Source organism: Triturus cristatus, chromosome 7 (genome assembly GCF_964204655.1).
Source record: "Triturus cristatus chromosome 7, aTriCri1.1, whole genome shotgun sequence".
NCBI lineage: Eukaryota > Metazoa > Chordata > Amphibia > Caudata > Salamandridae > Triturus > Triturus cristatus.
In genome coordinates, this window is record NC_140590.1 from 318,476,460 (window position 1) to 318,501,987 (window position 25,528).

General features: G+C 46.8%; 1 protein-coding gene across 2 annotated transcripts in view; it reads left to right on the plus strand.

Annotated features, from left to right (window-relative positions):
• Positions 1–464: 464 nt before the first annotated feature.
• The window catches only part of PTPRH (protein tyrosine phosphatase receptor type H), a 517,583-nt gene continuing 492,519 nt past the window's right edge, over positions 465–25,528 (plus strand). Inside the window, exon 1 of one of the 2 annotated variants that reach the window (XM_085616391.1) lies at positions 465–717. In XM_085616391.1, coding sequence (XP_085472517.1) covers positions 667–717 — 51 coding nt within the window. In that variant the 5' untranslated portion in view covers positions 465–666. The remainder of the gene's footprint in view (positions 718–25,528) is intronic. The other variant, XM_085616390.1, reaches the window with a different exon arrangement.

Here is a 25,528-nt window from a genome sequence, read left to right on the forward strand (position 1 = left end):
ACCTACGCTTACATACAGATCTCTGCAGCCGGCACATCAACCCAACGAGCTGTCTGCAGGTACGCCTGCTCGGGCCATAACAGAAGACCTAGCCTGTTCGTTTTGGTTGTTCGAGTGTGAGGAGAGGGTGGAGAAGAATGCCTTTGTGCCCCGCCTTGTTCCACCTGTTCTTCAGGAAGCGACATGAGGAAATTAGAAAAATCATTAATGAATATGCAGTTTTTAAAAATAATGAAAACAACTTTAGTTGAGGCCACGTCTGATCGGCTGGGGTTGAACTTCCCTTCGTTGTGTATTGACAGAAGGCAGACGTGGTATTTGCAAAAAAAAAAAGTGTTTGCTTAAGTCGTGTGGAGCTGGATTGTTTGTGAGGACCTAATTGTGCGTGTGTGTTTCGCTCTGCATTTTTACTTCCTCTTAGGCTCTGGGAGGTGACCCAAGCAGAAGAATGAAAAAAACGGAAGGTTAAAGTCCTCCCTCGGCGGGGCTGGCCCTCGGAGGCGACGCTGCGCTCCACAGTCAGCCGGCTCAGCTGAGCGCGAGAGGCGGCGACCAGGCAGCACCTGTACAGCTCCGGGGGACAGGGAGGACCAGGGAAGGCCAGCGCGGGGAGAGCAGCCGCCCGGACTCGTGGAAGCAGCGCCTGGGACAAGGCTCCATGCGCAGATGGCGCGTGCCCTCGCCAGCCTCTGCCCGGCGGTGCCGCTGCTTGTGACGGTAAGAGCTCCCTCTTGTCCCTGGGCAGCGTGGTGTGGGGCTCCGCTGGCACGTGCCGGAGGCCCGGGGGTGAGTGGGCGGGCGTCCGAGGTCACGCTGAAGCGTGGCCCTGCCTGGAGACTCCGTGGGTTGTGACCCCGTGTGACGTATGGACTCGAGCTCACGAACTTTAACTTGTAGTGGATTGTGGGCAGCCTTTCTCTTCAGCCGTGCTCGTGCTTTCTATACATCTCCCTCGGTGGTAGTGTGGGGAGACTCTACCATCTCTCTGGGCAGGCGGACATGTGTGCACCCGTGTTCCCAACACCTGTGGCATGCTATGCGTTTACTTAACACTGTTTTAATGAAGAATGTATCTCCACAGAGCTGGCCCGAACCAGCGCTCTCGGGAAAGTCCATTAAACCTGCACCTTTCAGATTAAAGCTTAGCGCACTGGTACCCGAATGCGCTGCTAGGCACTCATTCTCTGCAGGTGCCCATGGCTGCGATAACAGAGGCTGCCTTTTCTCTGACTCTCCCTAACACCTCCCTAGCCAGCTTTCATCGGGCTCTCTGAATGATATGCTTTAGACTGACTGCCTACTCTGGGTATATGGCCAACCCTACTATTACACCTGTCTTGTGCCTACTACCCCGTTCACCCCGCAGCTCTAGCAGACCATCCTCCCGATGTCTTGCTGGGGTTCACCCCGTTGCCCATGCACCGTGACTATCACTTAGCTATCCCGTTGACCATCTTCCCGTCCGATCCGTAGCCATACCCACCGCGGGTACCCGATGAATTCCATATGGAGGCTGCCTGGCCGGCCGAGACGTGTTTCCCCATCCGTCCTCGTATTCATTCAACAAACCACTCTTGCTGTGTATACGTGCTGTGCGTAAGGACTTTAACCCGTTGGCACAGCAAGTGCTACCTAGTCCTAAGTAGCTACATATGTTCCATCCTTTAGGGGCTATTGATATCACACTCCATTCACATGGCCAGCCATAGTTAGCAGCAAAACTCAACCGTCATCAAACTCTGACAATTCAATTCACCCTCCACAGAGGGCTGCGCAATTCGTACCGTTTCCTGTCATTTTGCTCTGTTCTTTGTATGGCAATGTGCACCTCTCCAGTATATTGTTAATAATATATGTTTTCTATAGAAATCATAAAAAAGTGCAAAGTTCTGCAGCACACAAACCCATACATACAGTGCTCTACAGAACGGGATTCAGCTGACTACGATTCAATGTGTTCCAATATTACATGTTTTGGCGCTTTCATTACAAAATGAAATGCAGTGATATAAAAACTGATATATCATCGGGAACCGTGAAATATACTAAATATTTCATGGTTGTCTGTGAAATACAGAGTTCATGATCACAATGACAGGCCCAAAAACAATTTGCTGACCTTTAACATTGTCGGGGCTACTATGATAAGGTAGGTAAACATTTTATTGTGTAAATTATATTAAAATCATGCCTTAATTAGTACAACAACCTGATAATCACAGTCATCATCAATTAAAATCCATACTAATGAAGTTATATACATTGCCCCACATATAGTTTATTTAAACTGGGCCTTCAGACGCAGCTCTACCAGTGAAATAAATTCAGTGAGACGCCCAATGTTTTCTTTGCATGGGGAGAGTGTGATTGGCCCAGACTCACGTGACGTTGAGCGGACATGGAGATTTGAACCTGGTTCCCTAGCTCCACAGTCGGCAGTTCCGGGCCGTGACGTCACATCCTCTCCCCTATGTTCTCCTGAATTGTGCAATATGTTATTCCTGACCAATTCACTATCCAACTTACACTAGTACTCTGGAGGGTCATCCTCCTATTTAATAGCAAGTCCATTTCAGTTAGCCTTGTGCAGATTTCATACAGACTAATCTCTTTATTAGAAAATAGGCTACCGTAATATACACAGTGCTTTTCAAAAGAGTTGTCCCTTTTATTCTTTGCATCTCAATTCTGTTTAATGGGTGTCTTTAGTTTTGGGTTTCCGTTGTGTTGACAACGTAGGGTCCCTGGACACAACTATTTCCATAATGAAACATCACTGGAGAAGAATATTGTGCACTTATATTTCTTATGGACTACTTTGCTAGAAGACTCTTTAAAATTCAAGACATAACTTGTTCGGCATTATCCTAAACTTTGTGTTCTCTCTTGAAATAATTGCTGATTTGAAAACAACGTCTGTAATGTAAACTGGCATGCGTGTAAATGGCAGAGCAAACATGTATGTAAGAGGAAGACTAACATTCACATCATTTAAAAATGAAAGGGCTTTGTTTCCTTTTATAGACAAAAGCTGTTTCCCCGTCAGTAAACTGATATCAACACCACCTGGACAAATTAACATTCCAATTTTATGCAAAAAACAGCAATCATTATCTAAAAATAATTAGGTATCTTTTGCAAAGTATCTGGCATGTCGCGTTGCCCCATATGGAGCATTTTATATAGTAATGTTTGACTCGTTTGAGAAGAAACCTTCTTGCTGAAATCAAGAAGGTGTGCAGGAAATGTTGAAATATTTCGAAGGTGAGACAAATACATAATTTAAAAAAAGGCAGCGAAATGACGGTAGCCTTGGCTAGCTTGCAAGTTGTATTGCTATTCACCTAATTAAATGATGGACTTGACTTGTGGCACAAGTGTGATGACAAAAGTGCATCTGTCTACTGCATGCATACGGTAACATCTTGCACCCTCAGATCTGAGTAGGATTCGAATATCGAAAGCAGCAAAAAATGTCTGTAGTATCATACAAGTTGAAGATATTTATTCATTTTTTAACATAACTCTTTAGCACTGGTACTCGCTTGGTTGTAGGCCACGGCATTAAGTGGGATGCACCCCTTTGGTTCTCAGACCCGGTAGTAAATACAAATAGACATGGAAACAGGTCCCTATATTAATGTTCATTACTTTTCTGGCAAGTAACACTGGTCGATTTCTGAACATTTATTGAAGAAAAAAAAAAAAAAAGTAATGACCTTCGGGGATTTAGCTCTTGTTTGTATTTCACATGCTTTACTTAATCTTGCACCAAAACACCGTTGGTGTGGCGCACTATATGGATCACAAAAAAATCAGTTTGTGAGTTTAAGCCTCCCCCTTAACTACATAGGCCACGCCCATTGTAGAGACTCTGCCCCGCCCTCTTTTGCATCCCAATTAAAGCCCTGGTGTGGACAGTCTTCTTTTAGGCAGATTAAAGATCTGAGGCCAAGGCAGAATGCTTTGCACGGAAATCACTCAGTTTTAGTCTGGTGGGGAAGCCAGGAATCTCAAGCTAATGGTGGTAAATTTGACAGCTAGACCACCCCTCTCATGTATGGAAGAGACTTGGGCCGCATGACAAACTGGCCCTCTAGAACATGGAATCTCTGACTCTGAGTGGACCCTGTGGGTGGAGCTGCTGGTGCATTAGGACCTCTGTAAATATATCTAAAGTATCCAGAGTTACAGACACTCTAGCCTTCTTTGTAATCTTAACTAAGGTCTTGGTAAGGCCCATAAATGGCAAACAAGACGTATGTGCTGCCCACTCTCCACTTCAACGAGCTCACAATTTATTTCTCCCCATCACATCTTTAACTTCTCTAAAAGAACCTGACTCTATAATAAATACATCATTTGCTTGCATGCGCTGTGGTCAGTGCCTTACCTGTGTCACCGGTTCTCATTTTTTGGCTCATAACAAATGTTCCATCCTCAGACTTTTAGCAAGAGACAGAAAGGCAGCAACGAGAGAAAGAATGAGGAAGAGAAAGACAAGAAAACACGAACAAAGCGTGAAAGCAGGGATTAAAAACTGCCTGCAAGATTGAGATAAAGAGACAGGAAGTGTAGGGTGGTGGAAGAAAGAAGCATCAGGAGGAATTGAGACTGGTCAGCGTTGGTATTTGGCCTGTGCCCACTCTTGAGGGCCTGTTGTATGCAGTGGTGCCGTGGACCCCCGCTTTAGCAGCTTCAGCTGGGGGGTTCTATATGGGCCTCTTCTGTCTGCAACTCACCAGACAAAGCTGATGAAAACTGCTATAAAGAAATGCAAATCAACAGAAGAGTAAGCAGGAGAAAAGAAGAAAGAGCGAGAGATGTGTAAATAGAAGAGGGAAAGATGGAGGAATAGTGAATGGAAGGAAGGGTGAAATGATGTATGGATGAGTGGGTGAATGAATACATGGGTAGATGGATGAGTGGGTGAATGGGTGAGTGAATAGCTAGGTGGATGGACAGGTGAAATGATGGGATAGTTAAGGGATGGTTGAGGGGTGGCTAAGTGAGTGGATGGGCAAGTGAGAGGATGGTGTAGTGAAGGGATGGAAGAACAGGTAAAAGGACGGCAGAGTAAAGGGATGATGAGTGGGTAAAAAGACCAGTGAACTGATGGCAGAGTGGATAGATAAATGGATGGGTAGATGGCAGAGTAGATGAAAGCATGATGGGTGGATTGGTAGATGGCAGAATGGATGGTTGGATGAACTGATGGCAGAATAGAAGGCATAGAGAATCGATGGATGGATGAATTGATGGCGGGGTGGATAGATGGCAGGATGGATGGCAGCGTGGTTAGATGAATGGATGGCTGGATGGACAGACAGATGGATGGCAGAGTGGATGAATAGATGGATAGAATAGAATAGGAAAAGATTGAATGATGGTTGAAAGATATAAAGGGGAAACAGCGGATATTAGAAGATGGATGAAAGGGCAAAAGGATGAATAGATGGACAAGGCGGCTCTGCTAGGGAGGGTTGGGCTCACTTGCTTCGCATGATTGGTGCCACTAACAGTTTTATTTCAAAGTGGGGTTATTTAAATTGTCTGGCTACTCCCTTTGTTGTAGAGGGTGGGAGAGGCGTGCATCACAACCCCCGCGCTCGCTCTTGTGAATTCTGCGGGTTTCAGTTTTCGCAAAACTTGTCAGGCCAGTTACTTGAGATAGAAGTGATCCCAGCGGCCGGAGAGGGAACACTGCGACATTCTTCGCAGCCCTGCCTCGGGGGAAAGAGGCAGAGCGGCAATGAAGGTCGAGAAACAAACACCGCTCTGCCGAGGAAAGAAAGAGTCAGGCCTCGGCCACCATCCTCTAAACTGCAGAGTGACGACCAGGCCTCACAGTTCCCTCCAGGGTGAACGTGTCTGTGTATCATGGATGTTTGGAGGGCGCGCGGCAGGTGTGGAGGGGGTGACTTACATGACGCTCTGCCTGGCATGGTCCAATCACCTCTTCCCAAGTTCCCACCCGTTTGCATTCGCTGTGAAAACACTGGTAGTAGTCCAACGTGAAAAAAAAGTGTGAAACTGCGTCTCGTGAATCTGCGAGGAACTTGGGGGGGGGGGGGGGCTGAAAGAGATTTCGGGGGGGCTAAGTCTTCCAGCCATAGGCAGAGTGGCTGTAAGAAGGGGTGAAAACACAACAAAAGCCTCATTAACGAGTAAATGGTCTTTTAAAGACCTGTGAAGTACTCGGGTCCGGCTGCAATTAGACGGACGCCAGCCCGCGAGGCTGTCTCAGCCGGGCTGACACACATGGGGGGGTGGGGGGGCTGAAGCCCGGTGAGCCCAATGGGTGTTGCGCGCCTGGCTGTGTGTGAGGTGTTTGACGCGCATTGACGAGTGTGAGAAACGTGTCGCGGACTGTGAGGGGAGCTTGACGACGGTGTGAGAAGCTAGCTCAGATGTAGACATGTGACGGGAGCTTTAGACTTACGGACAATATGCATGGTATTCAGCACATAGCGTGTGGGGCTTGGGGCAGAGTGAGGAGCTAGGTTAGGCGTGGACGAATGGCGTGAGGAGTTTGACGCACGTGAACAGTGTGGGGAGCTCGCAGACAGTGTAAGAGCTTGTTATAGGTCTAGGGAGCTTGTTGGCACGTGGAAAGAGTGTGTAGGGGTCATGGCATTGCCTGACTAGTTTGAAGTAGTGGTCCGAGTGTGAAAAGCTTGCTCAGCCGTGCATGGAGAATGCGAGAAACCTGGTGCCCACGCACTGTGAGGAGCCAGCCAGGATACAGTGTGAGGAGCTGGGGTGCAGTATGAGGAGCTGGGGTGCAGTGTGAGGAGCTGGGGTACAGTGTGAGGAGCTGGGGTGCAGTGTGAGGAGCTGGGGTGCACTGTGAGGAGCCAGCCAGGGTCACTGTGAGGAGCCAGCCAGGGTGCAGTGTGAGGAGCTAGGTTGCAGTGTGAGGAGCTGGGGTACAGTGTGAGGAGCTGGGATACAGTGTGAGGAGCCGGGGTGCAGTGTGAGGAGCTGGGGTGCAGTGTGAGGAGCTGGGGTACAGTGTGAGGAGCTGGGGTGCAGTGTGAGGAGCTGGGGTGCACTGTAAGGAGCCAGCCAGGGTGCAGTGTGAGGAGCTGGAGTGCACTGTGAGGAGCCAGCCAGGGTGCACTGTGAGGAGCCAGCCAGGGTGCAGTGTGAGGAGCCAGCCAGGGTGCAGTGTGAGGAGCTGGGGTACAGTGTGAGGAGCTGGGGTACAGTATGAGGAGCTGGGGTGCAGTGTGAGGAGCTGGGGTGCAGTGTGAGGAGCTGGGGTGCACTGTAAGGAGCCAGCCAGGGTGCAGCGTGAGGAGCTGGGGTGCACTGTGAGGAGCCAGCCAGGGTGCAGTGTGAGGAGCCAGCCAGGGTGCAGTGTGAGGAGCTGCGGTACAGTGTGAGGAGCTTGCTCAGCGATGGACGGAGTGCGAGGCGCTTGGCGCCTATGAACAGACGGCGTGAGGAGCACGGGGACAGTGAGAGAAGCCTGGCACCGCGAGGAGCTTGAAGCAGATGGACAGGAAGCGCGATGAGTTTAGGGGCAGTGTGAGTATCTTGCACAGCCACAGATGACTCTGGCTGCCGCCCTGGCCTTCTTGGGTTCTGGAGCCCATGCTCGGCTCTGTCAAGGAATTAGCAGGCTGAGGCTCGGCTGATGTTTTGAAGACCCCGAACGCATAATGCAATATCAGCAACCCTCCCCCGAAGCATAGTAAGCTACTTAGTACACACTGCAATAAATAATCACGCCACACAAATTTAGTTGGAAAACAGTTTTGCTGCCGGTTTATTTCATACATGAAGTATGGCAATGCGGTGGGTTAACTTACGGGGGCGATCCAAGGGCAAGCAGCAGTGACCGACCTAAGCTGCCCTGCCCGCATGATGAGCCAAACCTCACCGTGGCCAACGCAATTAGTGCTACCATTATGTGGGGATTATCCCTCTTAAATACCGTGGACCACCAGTCCATGACTTTACTCACACCTTTTTAGGGGTGTAGCGTTGCAAGGCAAGCCCCTAGCTGCTCAGGCTTACAACTGCCCGAAGGTCTGGTGGGGCGCCGACATTTTCACCTAGGGTCCTGCCGTAAAGACTCCTGGGGTTTGGCATAGGGCACCCCTATTGTGCTCCTGAAGAGGGTAAATCAGCCTCCAGATTGCCTTGTAACAGGAGGAAACATCAGGTGTTGGTGATTTCTTGTGGGGCCCCCTTTGGGCGGCAGTTTTATATTGCCTCCTGGTGGCGCCCGTTGCTACTGCTTGCCTACAGGGGTGCTTTCTTGTGTGGTGCCCCGATGTCTGCAATTGAGAGAAGGGCAAGTCTTTGCTGCCCCTGCCTCCTGGCTCAAGGGCACCACGCAACACAACAGTGGGGGATCAACAGCGAGAACCAGGAGACCATGACAAGAACCCCAACATGACTGAACAGCTTGTCCAGCAAGGGGACCAAGAGGACGGCCAGTGGGTGGGGGCAGGTATAAATACCTGCCCCTTGAGTGCCGGAAATGACCCGGCTAAGGCGCCGGACAAGGGGGACTCCCATAAAGGGTCCCAGTTAGTGGAGCGCGGGGATGTGCTCAAATGCAGCACTAATGTGGCCGCCCTCTTAAGAGGGCGCACAGCATGTGCTGCCGGCAGCCACATATTGTATTTTGACTTATTTTCTGCATTTGCTGCAGACACACCCACTCCCGTGGAGACTGGATGGAGAGCACTGTCCGGTCACCGTGCTTTGATCACCGCCTCCCTTCTCTGCTCTCTGTTAGCTGCCGATTGGGATCAGGAAGGGGGTGGGACATAGAGAAGTGTACATAGGAGGCCACTGAGTGATGTCACATCAGCACAAGTAATGACAAACATGCCTACCTAGAGGCCCTGTAATTATTGCCGTCATGCTCATGCCTGGAGTCCTCACACCTTCAGCCCAAGCATCCAGCAACACCTCCCTTGTCTCTGTCCACACTTCAGGCCTCCCATCATGCACCACGCACTTTCATTCCCACTGTGCCTTCTATTGGCTGTCAAAGACACATTAGTCGGGGTGTTGGGAAGGGGCAGGCATCTGTGGTGCCTAATGGAAGGGTGAGGGGTGCGCTCTACTCAGATGGCAGCTCTAGAAATGGGGTCTCACTGACGTCAGCCAAGGGATATTATCATGGCCACTGGAATTATGCGGGAGGGGAGCACCAAATTATGTGGCAAGGTTGACTAAATTATGTAGCAAGAAAAGGCAAATTGTGTAGCATAATGTGACACTTTTCTATAGCATTACTTAATTATTTTTGTCATTTTTCCACATGGTAATTCTGTGTGGCAAATATTCCACCTCATTATTAGTAATTTAACGACCACATGCAGAATGAAGCAACTGAAAGATGACTGGTTAACCTTTGCTCGGGGCCTTCCAGTGTGTGCGAACACATGTTGCTTTGTTTTTAGTAACATTTAATTCACTTGAGCTAAAATAAAATGCTGTTAAATCTGCAGATTATGCAGCAGATGAAAGTTTAGCATAATTATACAAAAACAAACCATGGGCGCAGAATCTCATAATTCCAGTGGCCCTGGAAATGATGGAGGTTAGATTTGCGTGACTTCCCCAACAAGGAGACCACAGAGTTTCAGGACCATGTGCATATCCCTTGAACAGTCCACGACACGCGTTAAAGCACAACCACACAGGTTCACTCTCAAAAGTTAAAAAGTTATGGGTTTAAAGGGAGATGCCGCCTCACCAGAAGACGGGGCGTGGCTCCAATGCTTTGTGCACAGTGTGCTCATGGTGGAGCTCCAGGGCTTTAAGGGGGTGAAAAAAGTGAGGGGGTCTCTAAAAGCAAGTTGGCCCACGTAATTAGTGGAGTGGCTTAAACAAGGAAAGTAGATTTCTGTGATTCCCATAGTGGGCCACCCAAGCAGCAGTTTGGTTTCTCGCGATCCTTTCTGTTACTGCATCCAGATATATAACACACCAACTGACATAAACCTAAAACCATCCAGGACTATTGGCTTTGTCAATGGTAATGGTTGTAAGCTGTTTAAGATAAATGAAAAACAACAATGATTTTGTTTTAAAATTTTGAGACTGAATTAAATATGACTGCTTCCTGTTAGGGGGTCTGCAGAGGGTCTCCATCCCTCTGTATGTACGTTCACTCTGTTAGACATTTGTGCTCTTTTTCTCTCCACGTCTCCTCAATCTGCATATCTTACTCCTTATCTCTTTCCTCTCTATCACCCTTTTTTCACTCTCTCCTAAATGTTCTTCCTTGTAGCCCTTTCACCTCACCACCCCCAAATACACAACCCACGCACTCCCCCTTAAGGACTGCATTTTCATTTACTGACGCCTTGACAACTGTGAAAACGGTTTGCCTTATGCCCCTGTGTGGAGCTAAACACACCAGACACTTGTGTGCCACATTGGCCACCAGGAGAAACAACTACATGTCCAAACTAGCACAGGCCATCACCACGGATCACCAAGGCCCGCGTAAAGGGGGTCGGTATTACTTTTGACACCAGTGGTGAGCAATGCTTTGAGAAAGGCTCTTAATATCTTGCTCATTAAAGGCCGGCCTGCAGGGTCTGGATTTCTTGTCGTGGCTGTGATCTGTAGTTTCTGCATAAAATTGGTCTGCGTTTAGTTTTATACTAGCGATCAGCAATGCCTGAGTAAACGGTCTGCGCAGGGATTTAAGTGGGATGAAAAACTGTATGAGGGCTCTCAAAGGGGCGTGGCCGATGTAATTAGGGCGTGGCTTAAAAAGTAAGCTAAAAATCTGTGCTTAGCATAGTGTGCCGCCCAACTGGTATTTTGCTGCTTCTGTCATTACATCCAGATATGTATTACAAAAGGTAACATTACACTTACAACAAGCTAGGGCTATTGGCTTTGCCAATGGTTGTTAATTGCATATGATAAATAAGCAACAACTATAGCTTCGTTGTATAGAATATTGAAAATGCCTCCGTTCTGAAATGATGAGACTGTGAAAGTACTATAACAAGTCTCTTTGAAGTTACATCAAGAGCAGTGAAGGGTGGTACTATTGCAGAGTTACGTTTTTTTTTTCATCTTGAGGGTGAGGGCAAAAATGGAGAGCCCGATAGGGACCCGTCTCAGCACCTGCTTTTTAGAACTGCTGGTGCTGAGCACTGGCAGTACCCGGCCCACTTGAAGCCCTGGGTCTGCGTTTCTTTAAATAGCAGTGGCTAACGATGCCAGCATAAAGGCTCTGCAGGTAACCCCAATGGTCAGCATTGCCTCAAGGCGCTGCATTTCTCTTAACGCCTGTAATCCGCAATGCCTGTATAAATGACTTGTACCCTTTTTAGGTCTCGCCTGACCCAGCGCATGCGCTGGTTTGACGAGACTTATTGAGAGGGCTCCAAAAAGTGCTACCAGGCCAGTCTGGAGCTACAGTGCATGTGTGTGGGCGCGCACGCCGCGCTTTACCGCGATTACTTTCACTTTTGCGGCCGCACGGCCGCTTTGATGTTTGATCGCGATCACTTTCACTTTCGCGGCCACTTTGCATAGCCAATAGGTCACGCTTTTTAGCTATGCAACTGTTGCATGGCTAAACACTTATAAGGTCCCAAAGGCGAGACCTATTGGCTATGTCAATGCTTGTTTACACCTAGGTTCAGATATGACTGCGTAAACAGTTTCCATTTCTTTGTACACTGTTTAAGTAATACTCGTGCAAAGACAATATGGTCCGTTTTACATGTTGCAGTAAAAGTCACCAGTTGTTCTCACTCTTTGTTTGGGGTAAGATGCGGCCATTTTTCGGTATTATGTGGGCAATTTTTACACTGCCCAGCATTTATAATTTCTGAAAGAAGACCTTTTTAATGATTAATTTCATGTTTGCAAGAGAATTTATCCACTCTGTTAATCGAAGCTGAAATAAACATTTGGTATCTATAAGTGTCTTGGACAACCGAAAACGGGGTTTGGAGAACTTGTGGTAATGGTATTGCGGGCACAGTAGCCCTGGCCCTCAGCACCACACAGGTCCTGGCCACCTGAAGTGAAACTCTCGTAAATGACGACCTGCTGCTGTCCATTAGCTTCCTGTGCTGAGGGGCATCATAAGAACTTCTGACCCAGGGACCCCTCCACTTCCTTCCCCTCAATCCACAATGAGGCCAGAGGAGTTATGTTATCAACATTCCTATGTAGCTGATCCCAACCCTCGAAGAATACTCTGTTACCCTTGTTATTTGACCAATCTCTGATTGCATTTTATCAATAACTATTGATTAACATTCTGCTGCGGCCTCAACTCTTCGCTCTTTTGAAGACAACGGAGTGGCAGAGGGCCAAAATGGCTGCCGTAGGCCTTCGGGGCAATCATTCTTATTATCCTTTTGATGTTATCAGTTATAGCATTATATTGCTTCTGTCATGAGCTATTCCGGCTGGTAAAGGTGCAGCCTCATGTAGTAAGCACTCACCCACGGTTCAGGATGGCCACTTGACGAGAGGGCCTTTAACAACTGATATAGCCCATGGCAGTGGGCTTTAATTTTATTTTGGGATGGTTTAGCCTTATGATTTATTGAAGTGGTACACCTGGAGCAGAACAGGGAGGCAGAAGCATCACCTGAAAGACCTGTCCGTGCACCCTTAACTTCCTGACTGGTCAGATATCCACAATTACTGCAGAAGTGAACAAACCACAAGAAAATTAGACGTATAAAGAGGATGCTGTGCTCAACCCACGTTTGTTTTTGCGTTTGTCTGTTTAATTGAAGAAGACCACCTGCCTTCGTGGGTGGAATGTTCTCATAGCATAATAGCCCTTCCACTTATTGCAATATTGGCCATTAAAGCCCCACTCACTAGTTAAAGGCCCTCCTCATGGCTATAACGTGATGGGCCAATTCATGGTACAAGGTTGGGTGATGTCACTTCCTGTGTTGTAATTAGAAGGGTCATAGGAAGTGTACTACCACTTTCTCACGCTCTTCTGATTTTGGTGAAACTATTCGGACGCCACTGTAGAAGGAAATGAAGATTGCAGCATCACACTGTCTGGCCAAAAATGCACTATTTCAGCAGAGATGTGGCTGTGGAATAAGAGGCCAGATTAAAAGGAAAGAGCAATTAAGGTATTGTGCTGACTTAGCAGGTCTGATGTGAACAGAAATTCAGAAGTAGCTTTGGTGGTATTACCGCTACCGGTAGCCACATTTAGAAGTCAGCCAAGGAATGGCAGATATAACACCACTACAGCTGGTCATATCCACACAGGGCCGGACTGGGAACCCAAAGCGGCCCTGGTAATCTTGTGGGAGCAGCCCCCACACGGCGCCTAGTGAGCGAGCCTTACCACTACAAGTGAAGTTTGGGGGGCAAGTGGGAAGCACTGGCTGGCTCCGGTAGGCTGGAAACGAATGTGAGTGGATTATGCTTGCTTGCCGCTTTTGTTACTGGGGCAGCACCACTGCAAAACCAGCCGCCACCCTTCCGGCCTCCGGGAAAGCCTGGTACGGTCAGTCTGCCCCTGCCACATGCACTCTGGCAGCAAGAAAATGCCAGTGACATTTGCTAACTAGAGGGTGTGATAAGGTCCAAAAAAGTGTTGGAATGCTATTTATTAAACCTGATAAATAACAGACCCCGTGGTATTGTTACTTATTGAGTGCGATAAATATCACCTATTACGAATGTCTGGGAATAACATTCGGATTTTGGTGCATGATACAGTAAACACTGTTACATTTTGGGACTTTTGACCTGCTGAACTTTAATGAAGGTTGAGCTATTTAGTGCCTCTGATAATTATTGGATGTGTTAAATACCTAACAACTCGTAATTTCAACCTGTGCGTAAACATGGGTTTATGCACAAGACAGCATTTAATAAGCAACTCGTAATCCGGCCCTAAAAGTACACAGCAGAAAAAGAGCGGGTAAGTCAGTTAATTTCGTGCCCTTACTTGTGAGTTTGTTGTGGGTTAAGGACATGGGTAACCAGGAAAAGCCTGACGTGACATTTGAGGAACCTAGTGGGTGGTAGTGTGCGCGCCCGTTGCTTCCCTTTTTCTTTTTAAGTAGCATTTCTACACTTTTCACTTTGGTTTTTTCCTGTGTTTAGTGCCAGTAGGTAAAGCAGATGTAAATATGTGGTGGCTTCTCAGAAATGTAAGACAAATGTTTCTCCGTCCCCTGTTAGTGCAGTGCCGTAAGTTCTCTTTGTCTTTTCGAGGCACTATGGCACAGTTGACGACATTCAGAACTCAGGCGCCCTTTGCTCCAGTCATTGTAATACAGAGATAGTGTACCATAATTTTGTAAAGAAGCGAAGTCTGCTGATGTGGGCTCACTTTAGCCTCAACCCTGTCTCGTGAAAAACCAGCTAAGAAGCATATGATTGGCTGGTACTTGTCTACGTGTCATCGAATGGAAGAGTCTCGCTGCCTACTAGCAGGTACCTGGGTCACTGGAGTTAGCATCCGAACCCCTCGCCTTCTAGGTGCATTATGAACAAGTCTCCTGGCTTTCTATTTCCTAATATTTGTTTTAAAAAGCAGAAAAAACCAGCAAATTAGTCTTTTCCATAACTCGCCATGCTGCCATTCATGACTGCCGGCATGGGCGTAGGAAGTGTGGGGGACGCGGGGGATATATCCCCCCCAGATTTTGGAGTGGGGGGGACACGGGGGACAAGGGTGGGGGGGACGAGGGGACATAGGAATTTCCCTCTCCCTTCTGTTATCACAGGGTCATTAGCACGCGAAAGCGCTACCTAATGGCCCTGCACTTGACCTGCCTGGAGTCAGAGGCCACCCGCCCTCTGCCTTTTGTTATGCTGCAGGAAGGCTCAACCGTTCTGGGAAGGGCAGAGAACAGAGACAAAATAAACGCTGTCTTCATGGCAAGGACCGTGTCCACTACTCCTGATCTGCCTCTGGCGGCTGCCCTCCTCTCTTTATTCCTCCATCTCTTTCTGTCTCTGTCTCGCTCCTGCTTACGTGCTGATTTCAAGAGGCAGCTCTTAAGGTACTCTCTCTTGCCTCTCCTTTTCTTTATTTGTTCCCCTGTGAAATTGATCCAAAAAAGGCTGAACACTTTGGCTGTAAATGTCCTCATTTTCTAACTGTTTTCCATTGAAAAGAAAAACCTCGGAATGGAGAGAAAAAATAGTTAAATACCTAAATAAAGCAATACAGAGTGGACAGCAGACAGGCCAGACTGTTATTTACACCCACACACATTAGCGCCACTTTACAGAGTTTGCCAGTGAAAGCGCTACTTTCTTTTTATCTTCTTTATTTGAACAACATTGCTTTCCCAGGGTGGGTAAGTGCGCCATTCCTAAAGGGACTGCAATACCTGGTTGATGGGTAGAGTGGAAACGTTTAATATGATCGCTTTCAACTTTTTAATTATTTTAGCTTATAAAATGCGGCTCTGTGTTTGGGGATGTGGTCTTTTTTAAACCAAACTGCATACATTTTGAAAGGATATAAGCAATGGACATTGAAAGGGGTCCTTTCCTGGTCCTGTAGCCATGTCTTGAACTTTTCAGGCAAAATCACTTACTGATTTCTGAATAATGAGTTTAAAACCGTTAAGGTAACCATGTTTTTTTCTGATTACAGTTCACATGCTTTGCTTATTCTTGCATTCCCTATGAGTGCTTGCTTTTTCCAGGGTGTTATTCATTGTTTTTCAGGCAGCATTTTACTGTTGTCTAGTGCATAATTTGAATTTAGTCGCAGCACAATTGAGTTGTGCTGAAGGCAGTGCGAGTTTCTCTCAGTGGGGCAGTATGGTGTTCAGTGTGGGAGAGAATGTGGCACTCTGGCCAGAGCTGCTGAATTTGGAACTGGAGAACCATGTTCAGACCTTCATGACCAGTTCACCATACCACTCTCCTGACAGAGCTTATTCCGATGCTACACCTTAGAAGGCCCGATAGACCTTAGAAGCCCAGGTGTCTTAGCACCCGCAGGTGGACCTGTCCACCACAATCCATACTGCAGTTCACTTCCAGTCTTGCGGGCAGGCATATGAAGAAGCACATCCTAGATCGACAGTGAATCTGTCACTGAGGTCACAAGACCCTTGAGGCCTGTCCACCTCACCCATTGGTACCTCCATTGGCCTTTTTCCAGCACTAGCAGTGCAACTTGCCAGGGGTTGGCAATGTAGGATTTGCATGCACACCAAACTTAGGGGGTGATTATAATGGCAGTGGGACCGCCACGTCACCCCGTCGGTGGCGGTCCCACCGACATTGGTGACTGCATCACAGCCCGCCATATTACAATGGCGGGTGGTTACCTGGCGGTCGGAAAGACCAACCACCACGCACCCGACGGGCTTCTTGAGCCCGCCGGTGTGGTGGAGGGGCTCGTGGTTCCTACAATGCTGGTGGTGCCTACCATGCACCGCAGCAGGGATTACGATGTCCCTTACCCGCCAGCTTATCAATGGCGGTTCACCTGCATTGGAAATGCTGGCGAAAGGGACATTGGGGGCCCGTAGCAGGCCCCTTTACCCCTGGCCCTCAGACATGGGTCCTGGGGGGCATCAATGATGCCCCACAACATATCACTACACCATGTGGCAGGCACCGATATATTTAACATGTTCCTTTTTTTTTTACTTTGCGGCGGATGATGCAGCCAGCAGCACCTGCTGCAATGTAAAAGATAGGCACTGCAAACACCGTAGTGGCAGTCGCATTGTAATGCCTATCGTGGGGCCTCCACCTTGAAGGCCAGCGGTCCCATTCCCCGATTCGATGGCGGTGGTACTGAAGTCCGCCTGCCATCGTAGTCAGCCCCTAAGTTTGCATTTTATGAATATGATTCAGAGGGAAATAAATTGATGTTTGCAATTTAATTGACTTTGGTTGGCCTCTTATCTATGAGATTTCCCTGTTGAATGTGCCTTTACATTATACATTTTTGGTTGTATGAATTGATTGCATACTACACTCTCCTACAGGTATTAATTTGAGTGTCATTAGGAGTGTCTGGGACCAATTGTTTTCTTAGGAATTGTTTTCTTTACTAACCTTTGCAAAGGGCCCTAAACTTCACAGCAACACAAGTCACATTTCTTTTAGTAATTTGGGATCCGTTTGAGCTACAAAATTGTTTTGGAGGAAATCGTTAGATTATGCAGCAGATGATGTATTATGTGGCAAATATGATACAGCCATAGTTAAGTGGAAAACATTTTTCCACTTAATTTTGCCCCAACATTGTAGTTGATCAATTTGTAAGTTCCCCAAACCCAAAAGTCGAGTTTGGGCACAATTTGCATTTTAAAAGCAGCCCTATAACACAGGGCTACTTTTAAACTGACCTCAGGCTTCAGCAGTGCACACATGCAAGCGCAGAAAGGGCTGCTGACCTCTAAACTGGCATGCCTTATTGTATTCTAGGGACTTAAAAGTAGTTCTAATCCCCCTGCCCTATTATGTACTAGGGCCTTATAGGAGAGGTCATGCCAATCATAGGGGTACCCTAACCCATAGTGCACCCTAGTGTATGTAGGTGTTTTCACTGTATTTTTAAGTGCCTCTTTCAGAATAGCACTGGCTGTTTAGGCAGAGGCCAGGGACAGTCAGTCAGGTACCACCAGTACCAGTCAGCAAAAAGTTGGGGAGTGCCCAGGGCGGCTTTGCAACACTAGAGAAACACAAACTCAGAATGTAAAACATAACACCATGGTTGGGGGGTTCTGTTCAATAATCAGAATTGATTTCTATCCTAATGAACCCATTTTCCAACATTAGGATAGGGAAAGACTGGGGAAAAATCATAACGTTCTAATCTATACATTGAAGTTTTTATGCAGCTCTTTGATGACGGTTAATAGCTCACTGTTCAATGTTAGGATTTTAACTGATAAACTTCAAATACCAAAAGAATATCTCAGACAAAAGCAGTAACTCACTGACCTATTGAATTAAAACTTTCACTAGACAAGCCTTAGATCTCTCTCAAAAAAAGAACATTAATCACCAAAGTTATCTTCACATTTTTATTGTTGCCTGAAAATTGCTGGAGACCAGGAATGCAGCAGCAGGTACTTTTCAAACCCTAATGCACTTGCAAACACGACGCCCCCACCCTAAGCCAGCGGCCTTTGTTTGCTTTGTGCATTAAGATGCAAGATTCATATATATGTTTTTTTTAAACATTTGGTCTCATTACTATATGAATGTAAATAACAATAAAGCATACATGCAAACTGTGACTACATGCCTGCCTTTCTCAATATTTCACTTCGTAAGTATGCGATTGTATTTGTTTAACGGGCGGTGATTTGTATAGGGTCACTGGAAAGTGCACAATGTTGTCCCTGTCCCCCCCAGAATTTTAGTGTCTCCTACGCCCCTGACTGCCGGGCCAATGAACGTTCAGACTGGCAGCCTGGGGAGGTAAAAGAAGTTAGGAGGTGTTCCCACATACCTTAGTATGTGCGCGTGTTTGTACTTCAGTGCTGCTCTTTTCACGAGTGGATCCGTTGTATTGTGTGTCACTGCTTCTAGTGCTGAAACTCAACAGACAAGTGCACATTTATCAGTTAAACAGCTTCATGTATTCGTGAAACACAAAATAAGTATGGATAAATACTAGTAACATTGGCAGAAAGAAAATATGGAAAAATACAGACGTAAATGTTCAAAACGTAAACACCATAAAACTAGGAGCCCTGATTATAATCCGTGGTAGGAGTGCCAGAAGTTTTTCCTACCCTCTGAAGATGGTGACTGAGTAAATAGCGGCTTCATTCAGTGTGCATGATTTGAAGAGAGTTGCGTGAGGTGTCAAGCATGCGCTTTGTGTTTTGGTGTCATGCGTGAGATCCAGATGTGCTCCAGACAATGTGGTAGCATGCATTGTATACAGGAGTAAATGAAGGAGGAGTGTGATGGATAGGTGCACATGGTGACTATAGGAAGCAGAATAAACTTGCACTTTGATAGGTGGTTGAATCATAACTGAGGGAACAATGCAGTGAAAGTGCCTGGATACCATCACAGGTGACAAGAAGCGCTCTACAAATCTGCTGATTGATTATAATGCCCACCGCCTGCCTCATTAATATTAATGTGCCCAAATGGGCTTTGCGCAGTAGCATATGCAGTGATGGTGGTCTGCATGGGGCAGTAGCCTCCGCCTGGACATCTCCATTTGCAATGTACTGACATTGCCACCCATGCCCTTCGAAGGGCCAGGGGTCACAACGCTACCAAAGTGTGAAACAACATGGGGAAGGGAGCAGGCCGTCTGCGCATGCACAGTCTTAGAGGGAACTGACAGCGCACACTTTTCAGATGCTTACTGTCTGCGCTCAGCAGTCAGTAAACCATTTCATGCTTTGCAGCCGCAGACCTTTAGCCAGGGCCACTGGAATTATGCGATTGTGCAGCCGCAGCGATTTTTGCATAGTTATAGCTTTGCCACATAATCCATCATCTGCTGCAGAATCTGTAGATTTTGACTCAAACTTGTTTCTAACTCAAACGGTTCAAAAGTTACGAAAATGCAGTCACACGTGTTGCCGCTCAGTGGAAGGCCCTTTGTAAAGCTGGACTGGTCACCTTTTTGTTGCTTATTACTATATTTGGGTGTTAAAATAGTACTAATGAGGTGCAACCAATGCCCAGAGAGTGTTGCCAAGTTTAAAAACAATGAACGGATGAAGTAATACTATTACAAAATGTGCCGCACTATGCCACATGATTTGCCTTTTCTTGTCACATAATTTACTCAACCTCATTGCAAATTTGGTCCTATGCATAATTCCAGTGATCCTACCTTTAGCCCATTGGCGTGCTCTAGAAGACAGGATGCAGCGAGTGGCACTCGCTGCTGGCATCTGCTGTGATCTGCATTTCACAGGTTTGAATCCTGGTAAGGTCCACCCATCCATCTGTCCTGCCTAAATTGGTAAATTGATTAATATTATATTGGGTAATTTTAGCACCGGGTATTTTGTAGCACTTAGAAGCAGTAGTAGTGGTGTGTAAGGGCTGTACAAAAACAGGTCTCAAAGAGGGTAAAAACACCCCTTAGATTCGCCTTCCTTGGGTTTTAGGGGAGTGCAGTGCATTCTGTAAGGGCTAGGACGTATTGCGCTGAATCCGGATGCCACTTTGCGTTTGCAAAGTAAGACACTTTGGCTTTGTGAATGCACTTGGTTTTGTGACCCGACCCCTGTGTGGTATCAATGAAATGAGCGCCCTGTTGAATGAATCCTTTCATACCCCGGGCACAAAGCGCGCATTGTGTCAGACCAGGGCCGTGCCCAGCTCTCTGATTGGTCCACACAGAAGAAAGCGGCGCATCCAGAGATGAGTGGGCTTGAGTGCCCATGCGGGGCGCAGGGAATCCCGGGCTTAGAGATCCTCGGCCCGCAGATCAGAAACCTCTCGTGCATAACATGACGTGCGCTGCAGACGAAGATTGTGCCAGGCTCTGAACTATATTGGTATATTTTCATGACCCAGCTTTTAAAAACGCCCTCCAAAACCTATGTTGTTATATAATATACACATGTTCCCATTCAATGGATTGCTGAGCACTATTTAAGTGTAAACAAGTGTTGCTTCGGTGTGTTTTGACGCCTCCAGACCCTCATGGACACGGTCAGGCACACTCGAGCCTTGTGCTCTGTGTATCATTGGGTCAGCCTTAAACCAGTCCGAGCTGATTTTATATTCTAGGTCACCCAGGACACTGCCACTTGGTGTTTACGCCTTTTTTGCGCCCGTTTATATTTTCCACTCGGTGGTACCTCTGCTGCGGCTGGGGCAATAGCGCATAAAAAACACCCAGCTGAGCGCTACATGGCCGCAAATATAATTACCCCATCTTTCTGCACTAGCGCTTGTATACATGAGACCCAACAGATGCTGTTCCCCTAATGCTGCCTGGAAAGGGCTGTACAAATGGAAAAAGCTTCGTTAGAGTAGAACAATCACGGAGAGAATAATGTTCACAAACTGTAGTAGTGAAAATAATTGGTATAAAAATAAATATTGATGCGGGAGGAGCTACGTAAGTGCACGCTACAAGGGATTAATTCTTCGACCCCGCGGAGGGCATCAGATGTTCAGCGCTCTCTCGTGTACGTTTAACCCCCAAAACGTGCGCGTTAATGTTTTCAAAAGTTGCGTTCCCTTTAAGTGGGTATCCAGCCCATAATAACCCGTCTCTCCAGCGCCACTGTCATGCGAGGCTGTGTAGATTCACACTAGAGGGGTCCAGACGCCTCGGGTACTTCTGCTGGGGTCTTCCTGATGTGGTACAGAACCGCACATGCTCATCTGAGACCCTCCGCGAAAAGTCACGGCAGCATTGCAGCTGTCACAGGCAGGCGCGGTGCCGCGACAAACGAGTATGCACCTGAGTAATGACAGGGTGTAGGCCTCGTCTCCGCACTGCTGCCAGACTGCACGGCCACCAATTACAACTCACCAACTCCTACTAGTCAGACTGCACGCCCACCAATTACAACACACCAACTCCTTCTAGTCAGACTGCACGGCCATCAATTACTGAACACAAACTCCTCTTAATCAGACTGTACGACCATCAATCACAGCACACTAACCCCTTTTAATCAGACTGTACGACCATCAATCACAGCACACTAACTCCCTTTAACCAGACTGTACGACCACCAATCCCAGCACACTAACTCCCTTTAATCAGACTGTACGACCACCAATCACAGCACACTAACTCCCTTTAACCAGACTGTACGACCACCAATCCCAGCACACTAACTCCCTTTAATCAGACTGTACGACCACCAATCCCAGCACACTAACTCCCTTTAATCAGACTGTACGACCACCAATCACAGCACACTAACTCCCTTTAACCAGACTGTACGACCACCAATCACAGCACACTAATTCCCTTTAATCAGACTGTATGACCACCAATCACAGCACACCAACTCTTAATGGTCCCCCAGAGGCGTTGTGCCCTCGGCGGTGTAATTCACGATGGTAACAGCAGCAGTAGTGGTGGTTCTAATAGTAATAACAGCAGTACTTGTGGTTGGCTTAGTAGACGTAGTAACCCCAGGAGGGCAATAGGTCGAATCACTAGAACAAGTGGCAGTAGTACTAGCAATGAAAAGTAGAACTGCGAGTAGTAGTAACAGTAGTAGTATTATTGGTGGGAGTAGTACAACTAGTACTCGTAGCAGTAGTACTAGTTGCAATAACAGTAGTCATACTATTAATAGCAGTGGTAGCATTTCTACAATTAAAAGTAGCAGTACTACTATTAAAAGTAGTAATACCACTAGTAATTGTAGCACCAACTTTAATAATAGCAGTACGTGTGATAGCCTTAGTAGGAGTAGCAACACCAGGAGGGGCAATACGTTGAATCACTAGACCCAGTGGCAGTAGTACTAGTAATGACAGTAGAACTGCAAGTAGTGGTGACACTATAGGCAGTAGTAGTACAAATAGTAATAGTAACAATAGAACTGATAACAGTGGTAGTACTACAGGGCTCGAAAAATCATGCAAATTGTATAACACCTGCAGGTCTAATAACTTGAATAATCTACTGGACATAACTGTAATGTACTTGACCCGTGAACTGGTCTCAAATTGTGTGATTCTAGGCAAATATTCTGTCTTGCAGAGTCGTCTTTTTCTCCATTATCACATAAGAGAGCACCTTCAAATATGCAAGTTCACTATTTCTGCTGTACAAAAAAACTCTTTATTTACTAGAATAAACATTTGCTACATGTATAATGAGAATCCAGCCCACATATAGGGTACACACGATCCCAGACTTGCCTCCTAGTACACTAATAGCATTGTCGCCTGGGCAGAAGCAGAAATATTTCCCAGTTCATGTTTTCAAACTCACTTTTTTCATAAATATATTACTAAAGCATGATGGGGTAGTACACTGTCATTTAGAGACAGCACATTTTCCATTGAAATGGCTGCATAGCTTTTCTACTAACATGCAGATTTACTGATAAAACTATATAGCGCATAAACAATGTTTGGAAATTGGGTTTTAGCAAAAATATGTAAAATTTGCACATCATCAAGTAAAGTGTTCGGATTTGTTTTGATCCTATAAGAAACTTTTTTTTCACCACAGAATTACAAGAATGTGTCTTCATAACTAGTGAAATATATTTGAAATGTTTACATAGTTCACTTATTAGCTAATTCACTTTTGTGTTAGGAAAAGAGTTTGAAATCTTACAGACTTTCATTTCATACTCTTTGCACAGTGGGATTGTCACTCAGTTCACTTTACAAAATCCTCTATTTCAGTCACAGAAAGTAAAGACTTTTGACCTCTGTATCATAAAGCCAGCAAATGTGACAAGAAAACAAGATTTAAAGGCATCTTTATTGTCCAGTCACTCTCTGTGAGCAAACAGAACACCTGTTGTAAGCTTTTTTGAGCCCTGTACTAAAAGCAAAAGCAGTAGTCATACTAGTAATAGCAGTGGTTGCAGTACTCTCATTAAAAGTAGTAATATAATTAGTACTTTGGCACTAATTGTAATATTAGCAGTACTTTTGATTGCCTTAGAAATCAATCATTAGTTATAAAGTGCAACACTGTCACCCCTAGGGGTTTCTGGGCACTGTGTCTCTGTCAAAGTGCCAGGTCTTAAGTCTCTTTCTGAAGTCTGCCAGTGAGGAGGCTGTGTGGAGCAGGACGGACAGGTCGTTCTGGGTCTTGGCAGCGATGTAGAAGGAGCAGCCACCACTGGGGCTGCGGCCAATGCAAGGTGTGTGTGCGAGGGTGAGTGAAGACAAGCACAGGTGTCTGGAGGGTTGGTGGAAGTTCAGTCGATGGTCATTGTAGGTACGTCTGAGGTCATGGAGAGCTTTGTAGGCGTTTGTGAACTGGCATGTCTTCTGAATGGGGAGCCAGTGAAAGTCGTTCAGGTGGGGGCGATGTGGGTTTGGGTGGGGGTCCAGGATGAGTCTGTCTGCAGCATTCTGTATGGTCTGGAGTCTTCTAAGGAGCTAGGCATATAGGGTGTTGCCGTAGTCAAGGCGGCTGGTGACAAGGGCCTGAGTGACTGTCTCTCTGGTGCTGGTTGGGATCCGTCTGAAGATTCTGCAGAGCATGCAAAGTGTGCAGGAGCAGGGGGAGGCGACTGCGTTGACTTGTCGTTTCATGATCGGTTGGCTGTCAAAGATGATGCCATGGTTGCGTGCATGGTCGGTCGACGTGGGTGTGGGTCAGAGTTCTGCAGGCCACCAGCTGTGGTCCCATGTGGAGGTGTTCTTCCCAAAGATCAGTACTTCAGTCTTGTCAGAGTTGAGTTGGAGGCAGTTGTGTCTCATCCATTTGGATAGGCTGGTCTAGGCATTGCAAAAGTTGTTTATGGTGTTGGAAGGGGTCTTCAGTGAGCGAGAGGATAAGTTGAGTGCCATCTGATAGGAGATTGTTGAATCTGTGGGATCTGACAACATCTGCGAGGGGGGCCATAAAGGTGTTGAACAGGGTGAGGCTGAGGGATGATCCTGGTGGAACGCCGCATATGATGTCTTTTGGTGTGGAGGTGAAGGGAGGCAGTTGGATGCTCTGTGTGCATCCTTTGAGGAAGGAAGCAAGCCACATGAGGGTGTTTTGCTGTATGGCTTTGTTGTAGAGTCTGTTGATGAGAGTGTTGTGGGAGATGGTGTTAAACGCCGCAGAGAGGTTGCGGAGGTTCCGAGCCACAGTTTCTACATGGTCGAGGAGTGTTCTAATGTAGTCTGTGGCGGCAATCAGTGCAGTCTCAGTGCTGTGGTTGGTATGGATTGTGAGGCATTCAGTTGGTGGTTTTGTTCCAGGAATTCAGTGAGCTGCTGATTGATGGCTTTCTCAAGTACTGTGGCTGAATAGGGGAGCAGGAAGATCGCAACATACTTTTTGAGATCGCTGGGGTCGGTGGAGACTTTCTTTAAGAGGGGTCTGATGTCTGCATGTTTCCATCTGTCCAGGAAGCTTGCTGTGGAGATGGAGGTGTTGAGAATGCTGGTGAGTTGAGTGCTGATTGGGTTTGTTGCGAAGTTGTAGAGGTGGTGGGGACACGGGTTGGTGGGTACCCTGGAGTGGTTTTAAGACATGAGGGCTGAGTTGGTCAGGGTGGTGAGCGGAGACCAGGTGGTAATGGTCTCGCCGATGTTTGCTAGTTGGTTAGGGACGTTCCGGTTGAGGGTGGCGGGTTGGAAGTTGAAATTGTTGTAGATGTTGGTAGAAGTGGTTATACTACTACGGGCAATCTTCGGTAGTATCACTAGAACTATTACCCGTAATGTTATTAGTAACAGTAGTACTACAATGAGTAGTAACACTAGAAGTAGTATCATTGGTTGGAGTAGTACAAATAGTACTAGTAAAAATAGTATGGATAACAGAAGATGTGTGATGGATTTTAGCAGTATTTGTGTGTTTTATCGATTTTAGCAGGACATGTTTAGGATTTTAGCAGCAGATGTGCGATGGATTTTAGCAGCTGATGTGTATGTGATGGATTTTAGCAGCTGATGTGTAAAGGAT